Below are 14,614 nucleotides of genomic sequence, written 5' to 3' on the forward strand. Positions count from 1 at the left end.
GTGATGCGTGTGTGATGCGTGTGTGTGTGTGTGTGTGTGTCTGATGCGTGTGTGTGTGTGATGCGTGTGTGTGTGTGCGCGTGTGTGTGATGCGTGTGTGTGTGTGTATGCGTGTGCGTGTGTGTCAGATGCGTGTTTTTCTGATGCGTGCGTGCGTGTGTGTGTGATGCGTGCGTATGCGTGTGTGTGTGATGCGTGTTTTTCTTATGCGTGAGTGTGTGCGTGTGTGTGTGATGCGTGCGTGTGTGATGCGTGCGTGTGTGTGTGATGCGTGCGTGCGTGTGTGTGATGCGTGTGTGTGATGCGTGTGTGATGCGTGTGTGATGCGTGTGTGTGTGTGTGTGTGTGTCTGATGCGTGTGTGTGTGTGTGTGTGATGCGTGTGTGTGTGTGCGCGTGTGTGTGATGCGTGTGTGTGTGTGTGTATGCGTGTGCGTGTGTGTCTGATGCGTGTTTTTCTGATGCGTGCGTGCGTGTGTGTGTGATGCGTGCGTATGCGTGTGTGTGTGATGCGTGTTTTTCTTATGCGTGAGTGTGTGCGTGTGTGTGTGATGCGTGCGTGTGTGATGCGTGCGTGTGTGTGTGATGCGCGTGTGTGTGATGTGTGTGTGATGCGCGTGTGTGTGATGTGCGTGATGCGTGCGTATGATGCATGCGTGTGTATGATGCGTGTGTGTGTGTGTGATGCGTGAGTGTGTGTGTGATGCGCGTGTGTGTGATGTGCGTGTGTGTGTGATGCGTGCGTATGATGTGTGCGTGTGTGTGATGCTTGTGTATGATGCTTGCGTGTGATCCGTGTGTGTGTGATACGTGTGTGTGCGTGCGTGTGTGCGTACGTGTGTGTGGCTTAGATTTGTGGGCTGAACTGGGCGTCTTTGTTGAGGGTTTAACTCCTGATCCACACACAGCTTCAGTTTACTGAGACATCACACCCCCTACTGGACACCTTCTCAAACACACACACAACCACGTAAAAAACGCGCACAAAATACTACCATGGATATTTTTCTCCTGATTTACTTTTCCTTTTACAAAGATCCAAAATATTCAACAGACAGCAATGGTTCTGTCTTTTTTTTGTCTGTGACTCATGTTTGGGTCACACTGAAGCTGTTGACTGTGTTTGGATCCTCATGGTGGTTCAAGTTTTCCATCGACTGCCCGGTGGGCCTGAAAACACCAGACAACATATTGAAACTGTGTGTGCGTATGTGTGTGTGCGTACACGTGTTTGTGTGTACCTGCTGTGTGGAGAGTTTGTTAAGCAGGTCTTCATACAGAGTTTTCCATCGGAGGACCGCAGCTTGGAGATCAGACTCCTCAACATCCCACCTGTGAGGACAAGACAGATAAACTGTGATCATATGATATATATTACAAAATAATAACACAGATTTTTCTCAAACATTGTTTCATCCTCCTGCTAGAAGAAGCAGCAGAAAGATGAAAGACACATTTGTGAAGAGAACAGAGACCGGCTGCACGCTTCTGTGGGATGATCTGGGCGGAGAGTTTTCCTGACAGCATCCAGCTCCATCTGTAAGGTGTTCACCTGCAGCTCCAGGGACTCCTTCTCACCTGACAGACACTCTTTAAACCTACACACACACACACACAGATTTGATTCATTTACATCTATACAAACAAGATGAGAAATATACAGCAATAACAAGACCATAATTGGAAACAGTGAAATGAAACTTGAAGATGAATGATGAACAGTGTTACAGTCTGAATCTTGTTATGTGGAGATGAAGAAATGAACCTCATCACACAGCACATCCACTGGCGCTGCTGCTCACACATTCGCTCAAACTGTTCGGCCGTCTCTTGGAGTTTGTGGAGACGCTCTGTGTTCTCTCGTCGCAGTTCCTCTATCGTCCTCTGGTTAGCACTGCTCTGGTTACACAGCTCCTGCTGCAAAGCATCATGGGACATCTGCAGCTCCTCCAGCTCAAGTGATTTACTGACCAATCACAAATACACTCATGAGGATTACCCGACACAGAGTTCTTTCTCCAGCTCTACAGCAGGGGTTTACAAACTGAACTCGGGGACATCAGAGGTCCCCCAGAAAAGTTCAAAGGAGACAACGGCCAAGCAAAAAATATAAAGTGATAACAAACATGATTATTGTGTGTTTGCATTACAATATTAAGTGTTTGTTTCTCCTTCCATTCTACATACTTTCCATCCTTTATATTAAGTATCTTTCAAGTGTGTTATAATATCACACTTCATCGTACCGTAGTGAACAGTTCAATGGTTTCTCTTCAGAAAAAATTAAAAGATGATAGATATTTTAGGAAGGAGCCCCTCACAGAATGTTCATCATGAGGGTCCTTGGCATCATAAAGAGCCAAAAGTTGTTTAAAAACGAAAAAAGTTTCTTCAATATAAAGGAATAAGTACCTTTGACGGGATCAAACTCTTTATAGCATCTTAAATAGGGATGGGTATCGTTACGGTTTTAACGGTATTACTACTTTTATCGATCCGGTACTTTAACGGTACTCTTATCTGTACTTTTTGTTGTGTTTTTTTATGAATGACAAAACTAAAGCTGAAGTTGTTTTCACTATTTAAAACATTCTTTACGGACCTAACATATCTTATTTCATCACTACAAATTTTTAGCTAAGCTCTGCTTTATAACTTCTTAAGCATATTTTATTATTATTCATCCATTTTAAATGCAGTACTGTGAAAGCAGTTTTAATGTTTAAGATTTATTTATGCTACTGCTGATTTATATGTAGGCTATTTTATATGTGATGTGTGTTTATTAAATTATTACATACTAATTTAAAGAAACCTTATGCAAAGTTTATGTCTGTGTTATTTAGGAAGACTGCTAGGCTAGCATACGTACCTGAGGACGTGGATGATGAACTATTAGCTAGGCAGTGTGCACATAATGCACATTAGAAAGATGTTTTGCCAGATTACTTGTGTTTCCGCTCTTACAAGCAAGAATCTTGTTGCACTTGTTGTCTGCATCCACTCGAGTGAAATGTAATCAGACTTTAGACCGTTTGATTCTCTCCGCCATCATCACTCTATTAAGCGCGAGCTCTGAGATTGCCAATAACGATAATGCAGGTAAATGTCTTTAATATGATCGCAAATTATAAATGGATTGTCAGTGAAAATATGCTAGGTAACGTTTATTTAGCAATAATAAATAGGAAATGTTTTTCTTAATTTCTCCAGTACCGACAGCAGAACCGTTAACGGCAGTTTATCGATATTTCGGCCTTTCACAATTTAGCCCCGGAACCGTGAAGTACCGGGTTTCGGTACCCATCCCTAATCTTACATTTTAAGAGGACAGTAGCTGTAATAATGCTGCTGCTTGTGAGAAAACTGTTCTGGATGATTTTATCAATACTCACAACTACTGATGGGAAATCTTTCTTATCAATTTGCTGTTGCTTGAGTCTCTTGTTAGGAGCATTGTTTGAGCGATATGAAAAGGTAACTGACGCTGTAGATTGTTTTTCTGAATCTTGGATTTCTCACCTGTTTAACTGCATTTGTAAGTCTTCTGTGAGCTGTAACTTTGACTTCACCTCCTCATAGAGCTTCATCACAAGAACATCTGACTGCTGAGCTCTGAGCTGGGCCTCCTGATGCAGCTCGTCCACCAGGCCCACCAGCTGCGTCTCTGAGCCCTGCAGCTGCTGTAAATCACAGCTCATCTGCTCCAGCTGCAGACACAGCAGAGACCTGTCCTCTGTCACAGACACTCCGTGCTGCTGTATGACATCACTCTGTGCCTCAGACAGTATTTATGATGAGAAAAACTGTGAAACGGTATACAATAATAACACTTTCAAACAACACTTTGATTGTGGGTAGGAAAGTACCTGCTGCTGCAATGTTTCCACAAGTTGTTCATATTTGATGCTCAACTCAACATACAGCTGCTCTTTATGATATAAGCCCAATGACAGATTCTCCATCTCTGCCTGTAGAGCCTGCTGCCTCTCATTGCACACGAGCAGTTCTTGCTGCAACACCGCTACAACACACATGCACACAAACACACAGACTGCATTGCTGATACTGTTCTCACTGCAACACTGCTGCATCACACACTTACACTGCACTCGTTGCAACACTGCAGCAGCACATATGCGGCCCCTTCCACAACACGCACTCTGCACTCGTTGCAACACCGCAGCAACACACCCGCTGCCCTCGCCGCAACTGATGCTGTGCTCGCTGCAACACCACCGTACACTGCACTCACCGCAACACACACGCTGCCTTTGCCTCAACACTGCAGCAATATACATGTTGCGCTTGTCGCAATACTGCAGCTAGACTGGCGCAACACACGTTGCGCTCGCCACAACACTACACATGTTCAGCTTGTCGCAATACTGCCGCAACACACATGCTGCGTTCGCCGCAACACAAACGCCAAACTCACTGCAACAAACATGCTGAGCTTGCCGCAACACTGCAGCAATACATGTTGCACATATAACAGCACTGCAGCCACACACGCAAGCGCACGCACACACACTTCATTAAGCACACTCTCAGCTTAAACTTGAAAAAACTGCTTTTAAAATAGTACATGGTTTAAATGAGCTGTGAAACTGTCAGTAGCTTGCAGTCATGTCAATGCAGCATTATAAGAACAATACATTTTTAACACAGAGGCTGTGCATATTGAATGTGTACATCATGAAATAGGAGACTAAACTTAAAAAAAATATATGAAATTTCAGAGTATTAACAACTTGTGCCAAAAACAGTCATCTTGTATTCCTATAAAACTTTCCTTAGGTGAAGTTGCCATCAAAGTTAAAATTCTTTCGGCACATTCTTACCTTTCTCTTCAGACAGTCGGATGCATTTGGCAGTGAGATATTGAATTTGACCATAATCGTCATCTCTGAAAAATCTCCTCATAACCACAGAAGTGATCTGATCTCAGTCCGTCACTGCTGCTCTGAAAACATGACTGCGGGTTTCTTTCACTCCAGGGCGCTAAAACAATGCTCTGTCTCTTTAAATATTCAACCTCATACATAAACACAGAACTAACAGTCAGTACATCCAACAAAGTCTCACATAACACAAAACCACAACAAAAGAAAAAAGATTTATAGTGTATTGTAAAGTACATATCCATCATAATAAAACTTCAAACTGATGAAAACATGATTTTTTTAATGTAGCACCTCAATAATCCTAGACATATGTTTTGTATATGTATGCAAGTGGTTTGTATAACTGTATTTCTTTTAGATTTTAGGGTGAATGTGATCTAAATACACTTTTGTGACAACTCAAGTATTCTGAATTATTCAAGAAATGTAACGTAACAGAGAGAAATGGTTTGTTTAGGTGGAACACAGACATGTTGGAGCGGGCCGTCACCCAGGACACATTCCACATATTCAGAGAGAAAAAAACCTGCCCGAGGGATTTATCATCATCTCTCATTTAATGACCTAAAGATGAAGCAATATATTCTGATTGGGTCTAAAGAGCTTTGACCTCATGAAGAACAACAGGTAAAGTGAGAATGTTTTTTCAAAAATGAAATTTATTAAAAAAGGACAAGAGGGAGAAGACACAATGTTCATTCTGTCATTTCTGCACAGACTGTGATAAATAGAACTCAACATGAAACGCTGATGACGGCCCATTACACCGACATATTTGATTTGAAAATCGGGAATTATCCAGATGATGGGAAGTCATCTGTTTGGGAAGGGATGACAAATATGACAGAATGGTGATGTTTCAGAGATGGAGAGCAAGTTATCACATTGGATGTAATCGTGTATCAATGAGATGAGAAACACGTGTGAAGTAAATCAGGTGAAGATTCATTTCATTATGACTCGCTGCACTCTCACTAGCCGTCCAGATTAGTTTTGAAGGAGCTCACATGATCTTGTCTTTAGATTTGAGCTTATGCAGACGTACGTCTGCCAAAATAACAGCGAATATGAGCTAGACAAACTCACTTTGATTTATTTGTTGATAGTAAGCAGATTAATGGTTACTGTTTTTTGTGAATAAATAGAATCCTTCATTTCATCACCATCTTCTCAAGACTCTAAATGCATCAGCACGCAAGTTAAAAATGAAACAGAACAAAATCATTCAGGTTAACATGAAAAACAGCACTCAGCGTAATGATCTAAAGTCTAAAATAACATGTTTAATTCAATCAGTGAAAAGCTACAACAGAAAACAAACCTGACGCAAGAGTTAATAAATAACAGCTGAAATAAAAAAAAACTGGTAACAGAATGACATCAGTGCTGTCTAGCAGATGAAGATGGTCTCAATCAGGTCCTGAACTCAAAGACACTCTGATTGGAGCGTTTCCGGCCAACAGCAGGAGCTTAAGTGCTGTTTCACACCAATGTTTGGAGAGAACTTTGTTACCTTTGTTTCTAATGGCATCACACTGGAAAAGAAAGGATTGGACTACACAAAACTTGGATGTTGTCAGTGTTTTTGTTCAACCACCTGAATTCATAGAGCACATGTGCAAGAAAAGAGAAAGGACTTTCATAAAACAATCAAACAAAACCGATGCCTATCTGAGGTCAGACGTATCTGAAATGAAGAAAATTATTGCACAGATGTCTTGCGTCTATCGATGGGCGGCATTTATAAATAAAACCATAATAATGTCAGAGTAAAACAAACTTCAGTGTCAGAAAGAGTCTTGATGCTTCACCACTGCTGCCAACTGAAATCATCGTTGGAGCCGAACACCAGGAAAAAGCCCATGATGGTGGCGAAGATGACGATGTTTCCCGTCAGAACGAGCGCACAGGCTCCCCAGGCGATCTGAAAACATTCAATATTCAGTACAAATCATACAGAAACCATCAGACACCTCTGACAGACCGTTACACAAATAATAAACAACACTTTCAAAAACTCTCTTTAAAAGTGTGGTAAAATGTTGATTACGTTTCTAATAAAAGACTTGTAACCTGCTATGCTATAAAATACTCTTGTTCTACGTTTCACTTTTGAAAGCATAGATATCATCTCTGGGTGATGTGTTTCTTTAAAGGGGTCATGTGACACGGCTAAAGCGAATATTATGGTTTGCTTTAGATGTAATGTATTGTGTTTACACAATTTAAGGTGTAAGAACGCTGTATTTTCCACATAATGTTTGTATCTTCTCTTTGCTCCGCCTCTCTGAAACGAGCTGATTTTTACAAAGCTCATGTCTCTGAACAGCGAGGTGTGCTGTGATTGGCCAGTTAATCGATGTGTAGTGATTGGTGGAATACTGTAAGCATGTGACGGAAATGTAACGCCTCTGACCATATTTGGAACATCAGGTTCTTCTTCAATTGTACTGATGGGTCGCCCACCTTACTTGTGTTTACATCTGGGCGGTCTTAGTCAAATCATTCCACGAGCTGATGTAGATTTGTGGGGGTGTGGCTACACGAGGTGTTTCAGGCAGGTCTGGGTGAGCATTCGCTTTTAGATTCATTTTTGCAATTTGATGTGCCTAATAACGTGTGTAAGCAACTTATGACACACCAAAAACACAGAAAAACACCTATTCACCCCATATGACCCCTTTAACATGAGGGTTTTGATATTTACCACATTGGCACGAGCAAATATGATGGGCAGCCCGAAGGCGGACACAACGATTCCCGTGGTGAGGAATATGGCCAGCTCTTTACAGGCATTACTGGCCGAGTCCGTGTCTTCCACCACACGGCGAGAGACGCAGTACGGGATGGGTGACAGAATGTAGAAGAAGAGCAGGAACAGAGGCCAGTACTCACTGCACAGAAGCACAAAACAAACACATGTTAACAACATCAACACATTATGTGAAGGAACGGAAAATTGAGGAGGAAATGAAACTCACTTATAGGTGGGAAGAGCGCAGCCCAGCATGAGGAACATCAGTCCAATCGCTCCTCCAAAAGACAAACTGATGAGAGCTGAAACATTTTAACATATTAATCATAATACAAATATATACAATACACTAACAAAGTCAGAAAGAATACTTACAAAAATCAACAAGGTTTTATAATAGTTAAAGTGAAGCAACTGGGCCTATGTTTGTCGGTGGATTGTTTATTATTTGTTTACCATAGTTGCACAGTTACACCTGTTTGTTTCATTTTCGTAAGAGTGAGAGAGAGACAGAGAGAGAGAGACAGAGAGAGAGAGACAGAGAGAGAGAGACAGAGAGAGAGGGAGAGAGAGAGAGACAGAGAGAGAGAGACAGAGACAGAGAGACAGAGAGAGAGAGACAGAGAGAGAGAGACAGAGACAGAGAGACAGAGAGAGAGAGACAGAGAGAGAGGGAGAGAGAGAGAGAGAGAGAGAGAGAGAGAGAGAGAGAGAGACAGAGAGAGAGAGACAGAGAGAGAGAGACAGAGAGAGAGAGACAGACAGACAGAGACAGAGAGAGAGAGAGAGACAGAGAGAGAGAGAGAGAGAGAGAGAGAGAGAGAGAGAGAGAGAGAGAGAGAGAGAGAGAGAGAGAGAGAGAGAGAGAGAGAGAGAGAGAGAGAGAGACCAAATGCATGAATGTTTATGAATTTGAATAGAAATGGTTTCCACCACACTCTGTTTGAAGTGTTATACTCACAGATAAATATAAAAGTGGTGTGTGTTGTGTTGTGTTGTGGATATTTATGAGTGTTTATATAAATCTGAGACCGCTGATAAAAAGAGTTCCGCGTCATCACGACACACACGCACCGGAAACACACACGCGCTTCTTACCTTTAATTCCCGCCATGTTGAAGATCTATAAACACAACAATGAACAGATTTAACAACACCGATGTGAAGAAACTCCTCGCGCTGACAAGGCTCCGCACTGCGCGTGCGCTTAACGCGAGAACTTCCGGTAACCGGAACACCAGTCAATGATCCGCGGTGCAGATGTGACGCCATTTTGTTGAGGACGAGTTTTATAAACGTATGTTTGTGACGTCTCCACATTAGTTTACATCTCTAACTGACACGACTATTCTTCACAAGTCCTCATCACTTCAGATAACTCTAGTGAACTTTACTTGCTTTATTGAAACAAAACATGTTCAACTCCATGTATTTCACAGACCATTGGCTGAGAATGTCAACTGATACATTTTCTCTTCATTCTAAGAATTAGATTACGCATCTGTTAATTTATTATGCAAACTAAACAGAAACAAAACACACATAGTGAAGTTAAGAATTAGGACGTGCGTTTATTTGATATTTCTCTTCATTAGAATTCTTCCTTGTTGTAATTTTCACTTTATTAGGGCCCGAGCACGAAAGAGCAAGCCACCGGCTTGCTCTGCAGTGCAGAGCCCTATTGTTTCTGTGTTGTTTATTATTATTAGGGCCCGAGCACGAAAGAGCAAGCCACCGGCTTGCTCTGCAGTGCAGAGCCCTATTGTTTCTGTGTTGTTTATTAGGGCCCGAGCACGAAAGAGCAAGCCACCGGCTTGCTCTGCAGTGCAGAGCCCTATTGTTTCTGTGTTGTTTATTATTATTATTATTATTATTATTCCGAATCCGCTTTGATCGATAATTTGAAGGCCTAAACATGCTCTAAAACTCACAATACTTTGCACGCGCATCAGACGTTGCAGAACTTGGCGTTTGATATGGGTTTTAAAACTAGGCGTGGCAAAATGGCTCTCTAGCGCCACCTAGAACTGCCCAGACCGATCCGCAAAAGGTACATGCACCAAACTTGGTAGACACGTGTAACACCCCGGATCATGAAGAAAAGCCTCTTGGGGCATATCCCTAAACCGAACAGGAAATCCGTTATTTTACATTTTCTGTGTTATTGCGCAATATTTTGCAATTTCATGCTGTCGTACTTTGACGAACTCCTCCCAGAGTTTTTATCCGATCGACATCATATTGGTGTCATTCTCATCTTAAGGCCTTTGCGACGCTAAATTGCGGAGATCTAGAGTTTTCATGGGGAATCGTGACCCTGGCGGCCTCCCAAAGTTTGCCGTTTTTTCATGAACAGGAAGTTGATGTAACTCAGGCATTCAATGTCCCACAGGCCACAGACTTCACACATTTGTTCAAAGTCCTGGCCTGAATACATCTACATGGCATCTACATCTACATCTCCATTCAGATACAGTTATAGCGCCACCTGCAGGAATCAGGAAATGGCATGTTTTATACAGTTTTTAAATGCTCACAGAGATTCAAACAGGAAGTTGATGTAACTCAGGCATTGAATGTCCTACAGGCCACAGACTTCATACATTTGTTCAAAGTCCTGGCCTGAATACATCTACATGGTAATATTCCAATAGTTATAGCGCCACCAGCTGGCAACAGGAATTATGACACGTAAAAATAAATAACAAATACTACTGTAATTCGCCAGCATTATTTGTATTACCATTATTTTCTTTTTTTCTCTACATGACAATATCCAGATACAGTTATAGCGCCACCTGCAGGAAACAGGAAATGGCATGTTTTTAACTGCTCGTACAGATTCAAACAGGTCAGCCTCATATTTGAACAGTATAGCCAGTGTGATCTTCAGACCTTTGTGATGGTACATTGAAATCTCCTGACTTTCCTTTGAGGGGCGTGTCCGTGGTGGCCTGACAAAGTTTGATGTTTCGCCATGAAACATGAAGCTACAGTAACTCAGGCACACGATATCCGACCGGCCTCACACTTCACGTGTTCGACGAGAGTCCTGTCCTGAACGCATATCCACGTCAGTGTTCACCTATAGTCATAGCGCCACCAGCTGGCAATAGGAAATATTGCAGGAAACATGAAGCTATATTGTAGCTGAGGCACACGATATCCATCCAGCCTCACACTTCACATGTTTGATAATAGTCCTGGCCTGAACACATATCCATGTCAGTAGACCTTTAGTAATAGCGCCACCAGCTGGCAATAGGAAATATGGCACAGAAAAATCTATAATGAAACTCCCTGTATGCAAGTTGCATACCTTTCATTGTTCCTGATTCCAACGGTTGTGGTTGAACATGGTTGCGGTGCATGCCCGAGGGCCCGCACATCGCTGCTCGCAGCTTTAATTATTATTATTATTATTATTCCGAATCCGCTTTGATCGATAATTTGAAGGCCTAAACATGCTCTAAAACTCACAATACTTTGCACACGCATCAGACGTTGCAGAACTTGGCGTTTGATATGGGTTTTAAAACTAGGCGTGGCAAAATGGCTCTCTAGCGCCACCTAGAACTGCCCAGACCGATCCGCAAAAGGTACATGCACCAAACTTGGTAGACACGTGTAACACCCCGGATCATGAAGAAAAGCCTCTTGGGGCATATCCCTAAACCGAACAGGAAATCCGTTATTTAAAATTTTCTGTGTTATTGCGCAATATTTTGCAATTTCAAGCTGTCGTACTTTGACGAACTCCTCCCAGAGTTTTTATCCGATCGACATCATATTGGTGTCATTCTCATCTTAAGGCCTTTGCGACGCTAAATTGCGGAGATCTAGAGTTTTCATGGGGAATCGTGACCCTGGCGGCCTGCCAAAGTTTGCCGTTTTTTCATGAACAGGAAGTTGATGTAACTCAGGCATTGAATGTCCCACAGGCCACAGACTTCACACATTTGAACAAAGTCCTGGCCTGAATACATCTACATGGCATCTACATCTACATCTACATTCAGATACAGTTATAGCGCCACCTGCAGGAATCAGGAAATGGCATGTTTTATACAGTTTTTAAATGCTCATAGAGATTCAAACAGGAAGTTAATGTAACTCAGGCATTGAATGTGCTACAGGCCACAGACTTCATACATTTGTTCAAAGTCCTGGCCTGAATACATCTACATGGTAATATTCCAATACAGTTATAGCGCCACCAGCTGGCAACAGGAAATATGACACGTAAAAATAAATAACAAATACTACTGTAATTCGCAAGCATTAATTGTATCACCATTATTTTATTTTTTCTCTACATGGCAATATCCAGATACAGTTATAGCGCCACCTGCAGGAAACAGGAAATGGCATGTTTTTAACTGCTCGTACAGATTCATACAGGTCAGCCTCATATTTGAACAGTATAGCCGGTGTGATCTTCAGACCTTTGTGATGGTACATTGAAATCTCCTGACTTTCCTTTGAGGGGCGTGTCCGTGGTGGCCTGACAAAGTTTGATGTTTCGCCATGAAACATGAAGCTACAGTAACTCAGGCACACGATATCCGACCGGCCTCACACTTCACGTGTTCTACGAGAGTCCTGTGCTGAACACATATCCACGTCAGTGTTCACCAAAAGTCATAGCGCCACCAGCTGGCAATAGGAAATATTGCAGGAAACATTAAGCTACAGTAACTCAGGCACACGATATCCATCCAGCCTCACACTTCACATGTTTGATAATAGTCCTGGCCTGAACACATATCCATGTCAGTAGACCTTTAGTAATAGCGCCACCAGCTGGCAATTGGAAATATGGCACAGAAAAATCTATAATGAAACTCCCTGTATGCAAGTTGCATACCTTTAACTGTTCCTCATGCCGACGGTTGTGGTTGAACATGGTTGCGGTGCATGCCCGAGGGCCCGCACATCGCTGCTCGCAGCTTTAATTATTATTCTTCTTCTTCTTCCGATGCCGCTTTGATCGATAATTTGAAGGCCTAAACATGCTCTAAAACTCACAATACTTTGCACGCGCATCAGACGTTGCAGAACTTGGCGTTTGATATGGGTTTTAAAACTAGGCGTGGCAAAATGGCTCTCTAGCGCCACCTAGAACTGCCCAGACCGATCCGCAAAAGGTACATGCACCAAACTTGGTAGACACGTGTAACACCCCGGATCATGAAGAAAAGCCTCTTGGGGCATATCCCTAAACCGAACAGGAAATCCGTTATTTTAAATTTTCTGTGTTATTGCGCAATATTTTGCAATTTCAAGCTGTCGTACTTTGACGAACTCCTCCTAGAGTTTTTATCCGATCGACATCATATTGGTGTCATTCTCATCTTAAGGCCTTTGCGACGCTAAATTGCGGAGATCTAGAGTTTTCATGGGGAATCGTGACCCTGGCGGCCTCCCAAAGTTTGGCGTTTTTTCATGAACAGGAAGTTGATGTAACTCAGGCATTCAATGTCCCACAGGCCACAGACTTCACACATTTGAACAAAGTCCTGGCCTGAATACATCTACATGGCATCTACATCTACATCTCCATTCATATACAGTTATAGCGCCACCTGCAGGAATCAGGAAATGGCATGTTTTATACAGTTTTTAAATGCTCATAGAGATTCAAACAGGAAGTTGATGTAACTCAGGCATTGAATGTCCTACAGGCCACAGACTTCATACATTTGTTCAAAGTCCTGGCCTGAATACATCTACATGGTAATATTCCAATAGTTATAGCGCCACCAGCTGGCAACAGGAATTATGACACGTAAAAATAAATAACAAATACTACTGTAATTCGCCAGCATTAATTGTATCACCATTATTTTCTTTTTTTCTCTACATGGCAATATCCAGATACAGTTATAGCGCCACCTGCAGGAAACAGGAAATGGCATGTTTTTAACTGCTCGTACAGATTCAAACAGGTCAGCCTCATATTTGAACAGTATAGCCAGTGTGATTTTCAGACCTTTGTCATGGTACATTGAAATCTCCTGACTTTCCTTTGAGGGGCGTGTCCGTGGTGGCCTGACAAAGTTTGATGTTTCGCCATGAAACATGAAGCTACAGTAACTCAAGTACACGATATCCGACCGGCCTCACACTTCACGTGTTCTACGAGAGTCCTGTCCTGAACGCATATCCACGTCAGTGTTCACCAAAAGTAATAGCGCCACCAGCTGGCAATAGGAAATATTGCAGGAAACATGAAGCTACAGTAACTCAGGCACACAATATCCATCCAGCCTCACACTTCACATGTTTGATAATAGTCCTGGCCTGAACACATATCCATGTTAGTAGACCATTACTAATAGCGCCACCAGCTGGCAATAGGAAATATGGCACAGAAAAATCTATAATGAAACTCCCTGTATGCAAGTTGCATACCTTTCATTGTTCCTGATTCCGACGGTTGTGGTTGAACATGGTTGCGGTGCATGCCCGAGGGCCCGCACATCGCTGCTCGCAGCTTTAATTATTATTATTATTATTAGGGCCCGAGCACGAAAGAGCAAGCCACCGGCTTGCTCTGCAGTGCAGAGCCCTATTGTTTCTGTGTTGTTTATTATTATTATTATTATTATTATTAGGGCCCGAGCACGAAAGAGCAAGCCACCGGCTTGCTCTGCAGTGCAGAGCCCTATTGTTTCTGTGTTGTTTATTATTATTATTATTATTATTATTCCGAATCCGCTTTGATCGATAATTTGAAGGCCTAAACATGCTCTAAAACTCACAATACTTTGCACGCGCATCAGACGTTGCAGAACTTGGCGTTTGATATGGGTTTTAAAACTAGGCGTGGCAAAATGGCTCTCTAGCGCCACCTAGAACTGCCCAGACCGATCCGCAAAAGGTACATGCACCAAACTTGGTAGACACGTGTAACACCCCGGATCATGAAGAAAAGCCTCTTGGGGCATATC

The 14,614-nt window shown here is 42.4% G+C and overlaps 2 protein-coding genes across 5 annotated transcripts; both read right to left on the minus strand.

Annotated features, from left to right (window-relative positions):
• Positions 1–1,007: 1,007 nt before the first annotated feature.
• On the minus strand, positions 1,008–5,002 carry LOC306907901 (uncharacterized protein). 2 transcript variants are annotated; one of them, XM_079480394.1, is made up of 7 exons: positions 4,844–5,002; positions 3,869–4,023; positions 3,522–3,772; positions 1,765–1,965; positions 1,475–1,597; positions 1,241–1,331; positions 1,008–1,169 (listed from the first exon to the last, which is right to left on the minus strand). In XM_079480394.1, exons 1-7 carry the CDS (start codon positions 4,923–4,925, stop codon positions 1,131–1,133), a joined length of 942 nt encoding a protein of 313 aa, XP_079336520.1. In that variant the 5' UTR covers positions 4,926–5,002; the 3' UTR covers positions 1,008–1,130. The 2 variants fall into 2 exon arrangements, with proteins under 2 accessions (XP_079336520.1, XP_079336521.1); XM_079480395.1 differs by lacking the exon at positions 4,844–5,002 and having other exon boundaries at positions 3,869–4,515.
• A 543-nt stretch (positions 5,003–5,545) lies between these two features.
• On the minus strand, positions 5,546–8,925 carry LOC306907749 (leptin receptor overlapping transcript-like 1). Of its 3 annotated transcripts, XM_079480110.1 has the most exons (5): positions 8,623–8,760; positions 8,037–8,136; positions 7,888–7,963; positions 7,614–7,800; positions 5,546–6,830 (listed from the first exon to the last, which is right to left on the minus strand). In XM_079480110.1, the coding sequence occupies exons 3-5, from the start codon at positions 7,923–7,925 to the stop codon at positions 6,714–6,716; spliced, it is 342 nt and encodes a 113-aa protein (XP_079336236.1). In that variant the 5' UTR covers positions 7,926–7,963; positions 8,037–8,136; positions 8,623–8,760; the 3' UTR covers positions 5,546–6,713. The 3 variants fall into 3 exon arrangements, with proteins under 3 accessions (XP_079336236.1, XP_079336235.1, XP_079336234.1); XM_079480109.1 differs by lacking the exon at positions 8,037–8,136 and having other exon boundaries at positions 8,760–8,925; XM_079480108.1 differs by lacking the exon at positions 8,037–8,136 and having other exon boundaries at positions 8,623–8,754.
• Positions 8,926–14,614: the final 5,689 nt, after the last annotated feature.

Source organism: Barbatula barbatula (assembly GCF_947034865.1).
Source record: "Barbatula barbatula genome assembly, chromosome: 18".
In the NCBI taxonomy this organism is placed as follows: domain Eukaryota; kingdom Metazoa; phylum Chordata; class Actinopteri; order Cypriniformes; family Nemacheilidae; genus Barbatula; species Barbatula barbatula.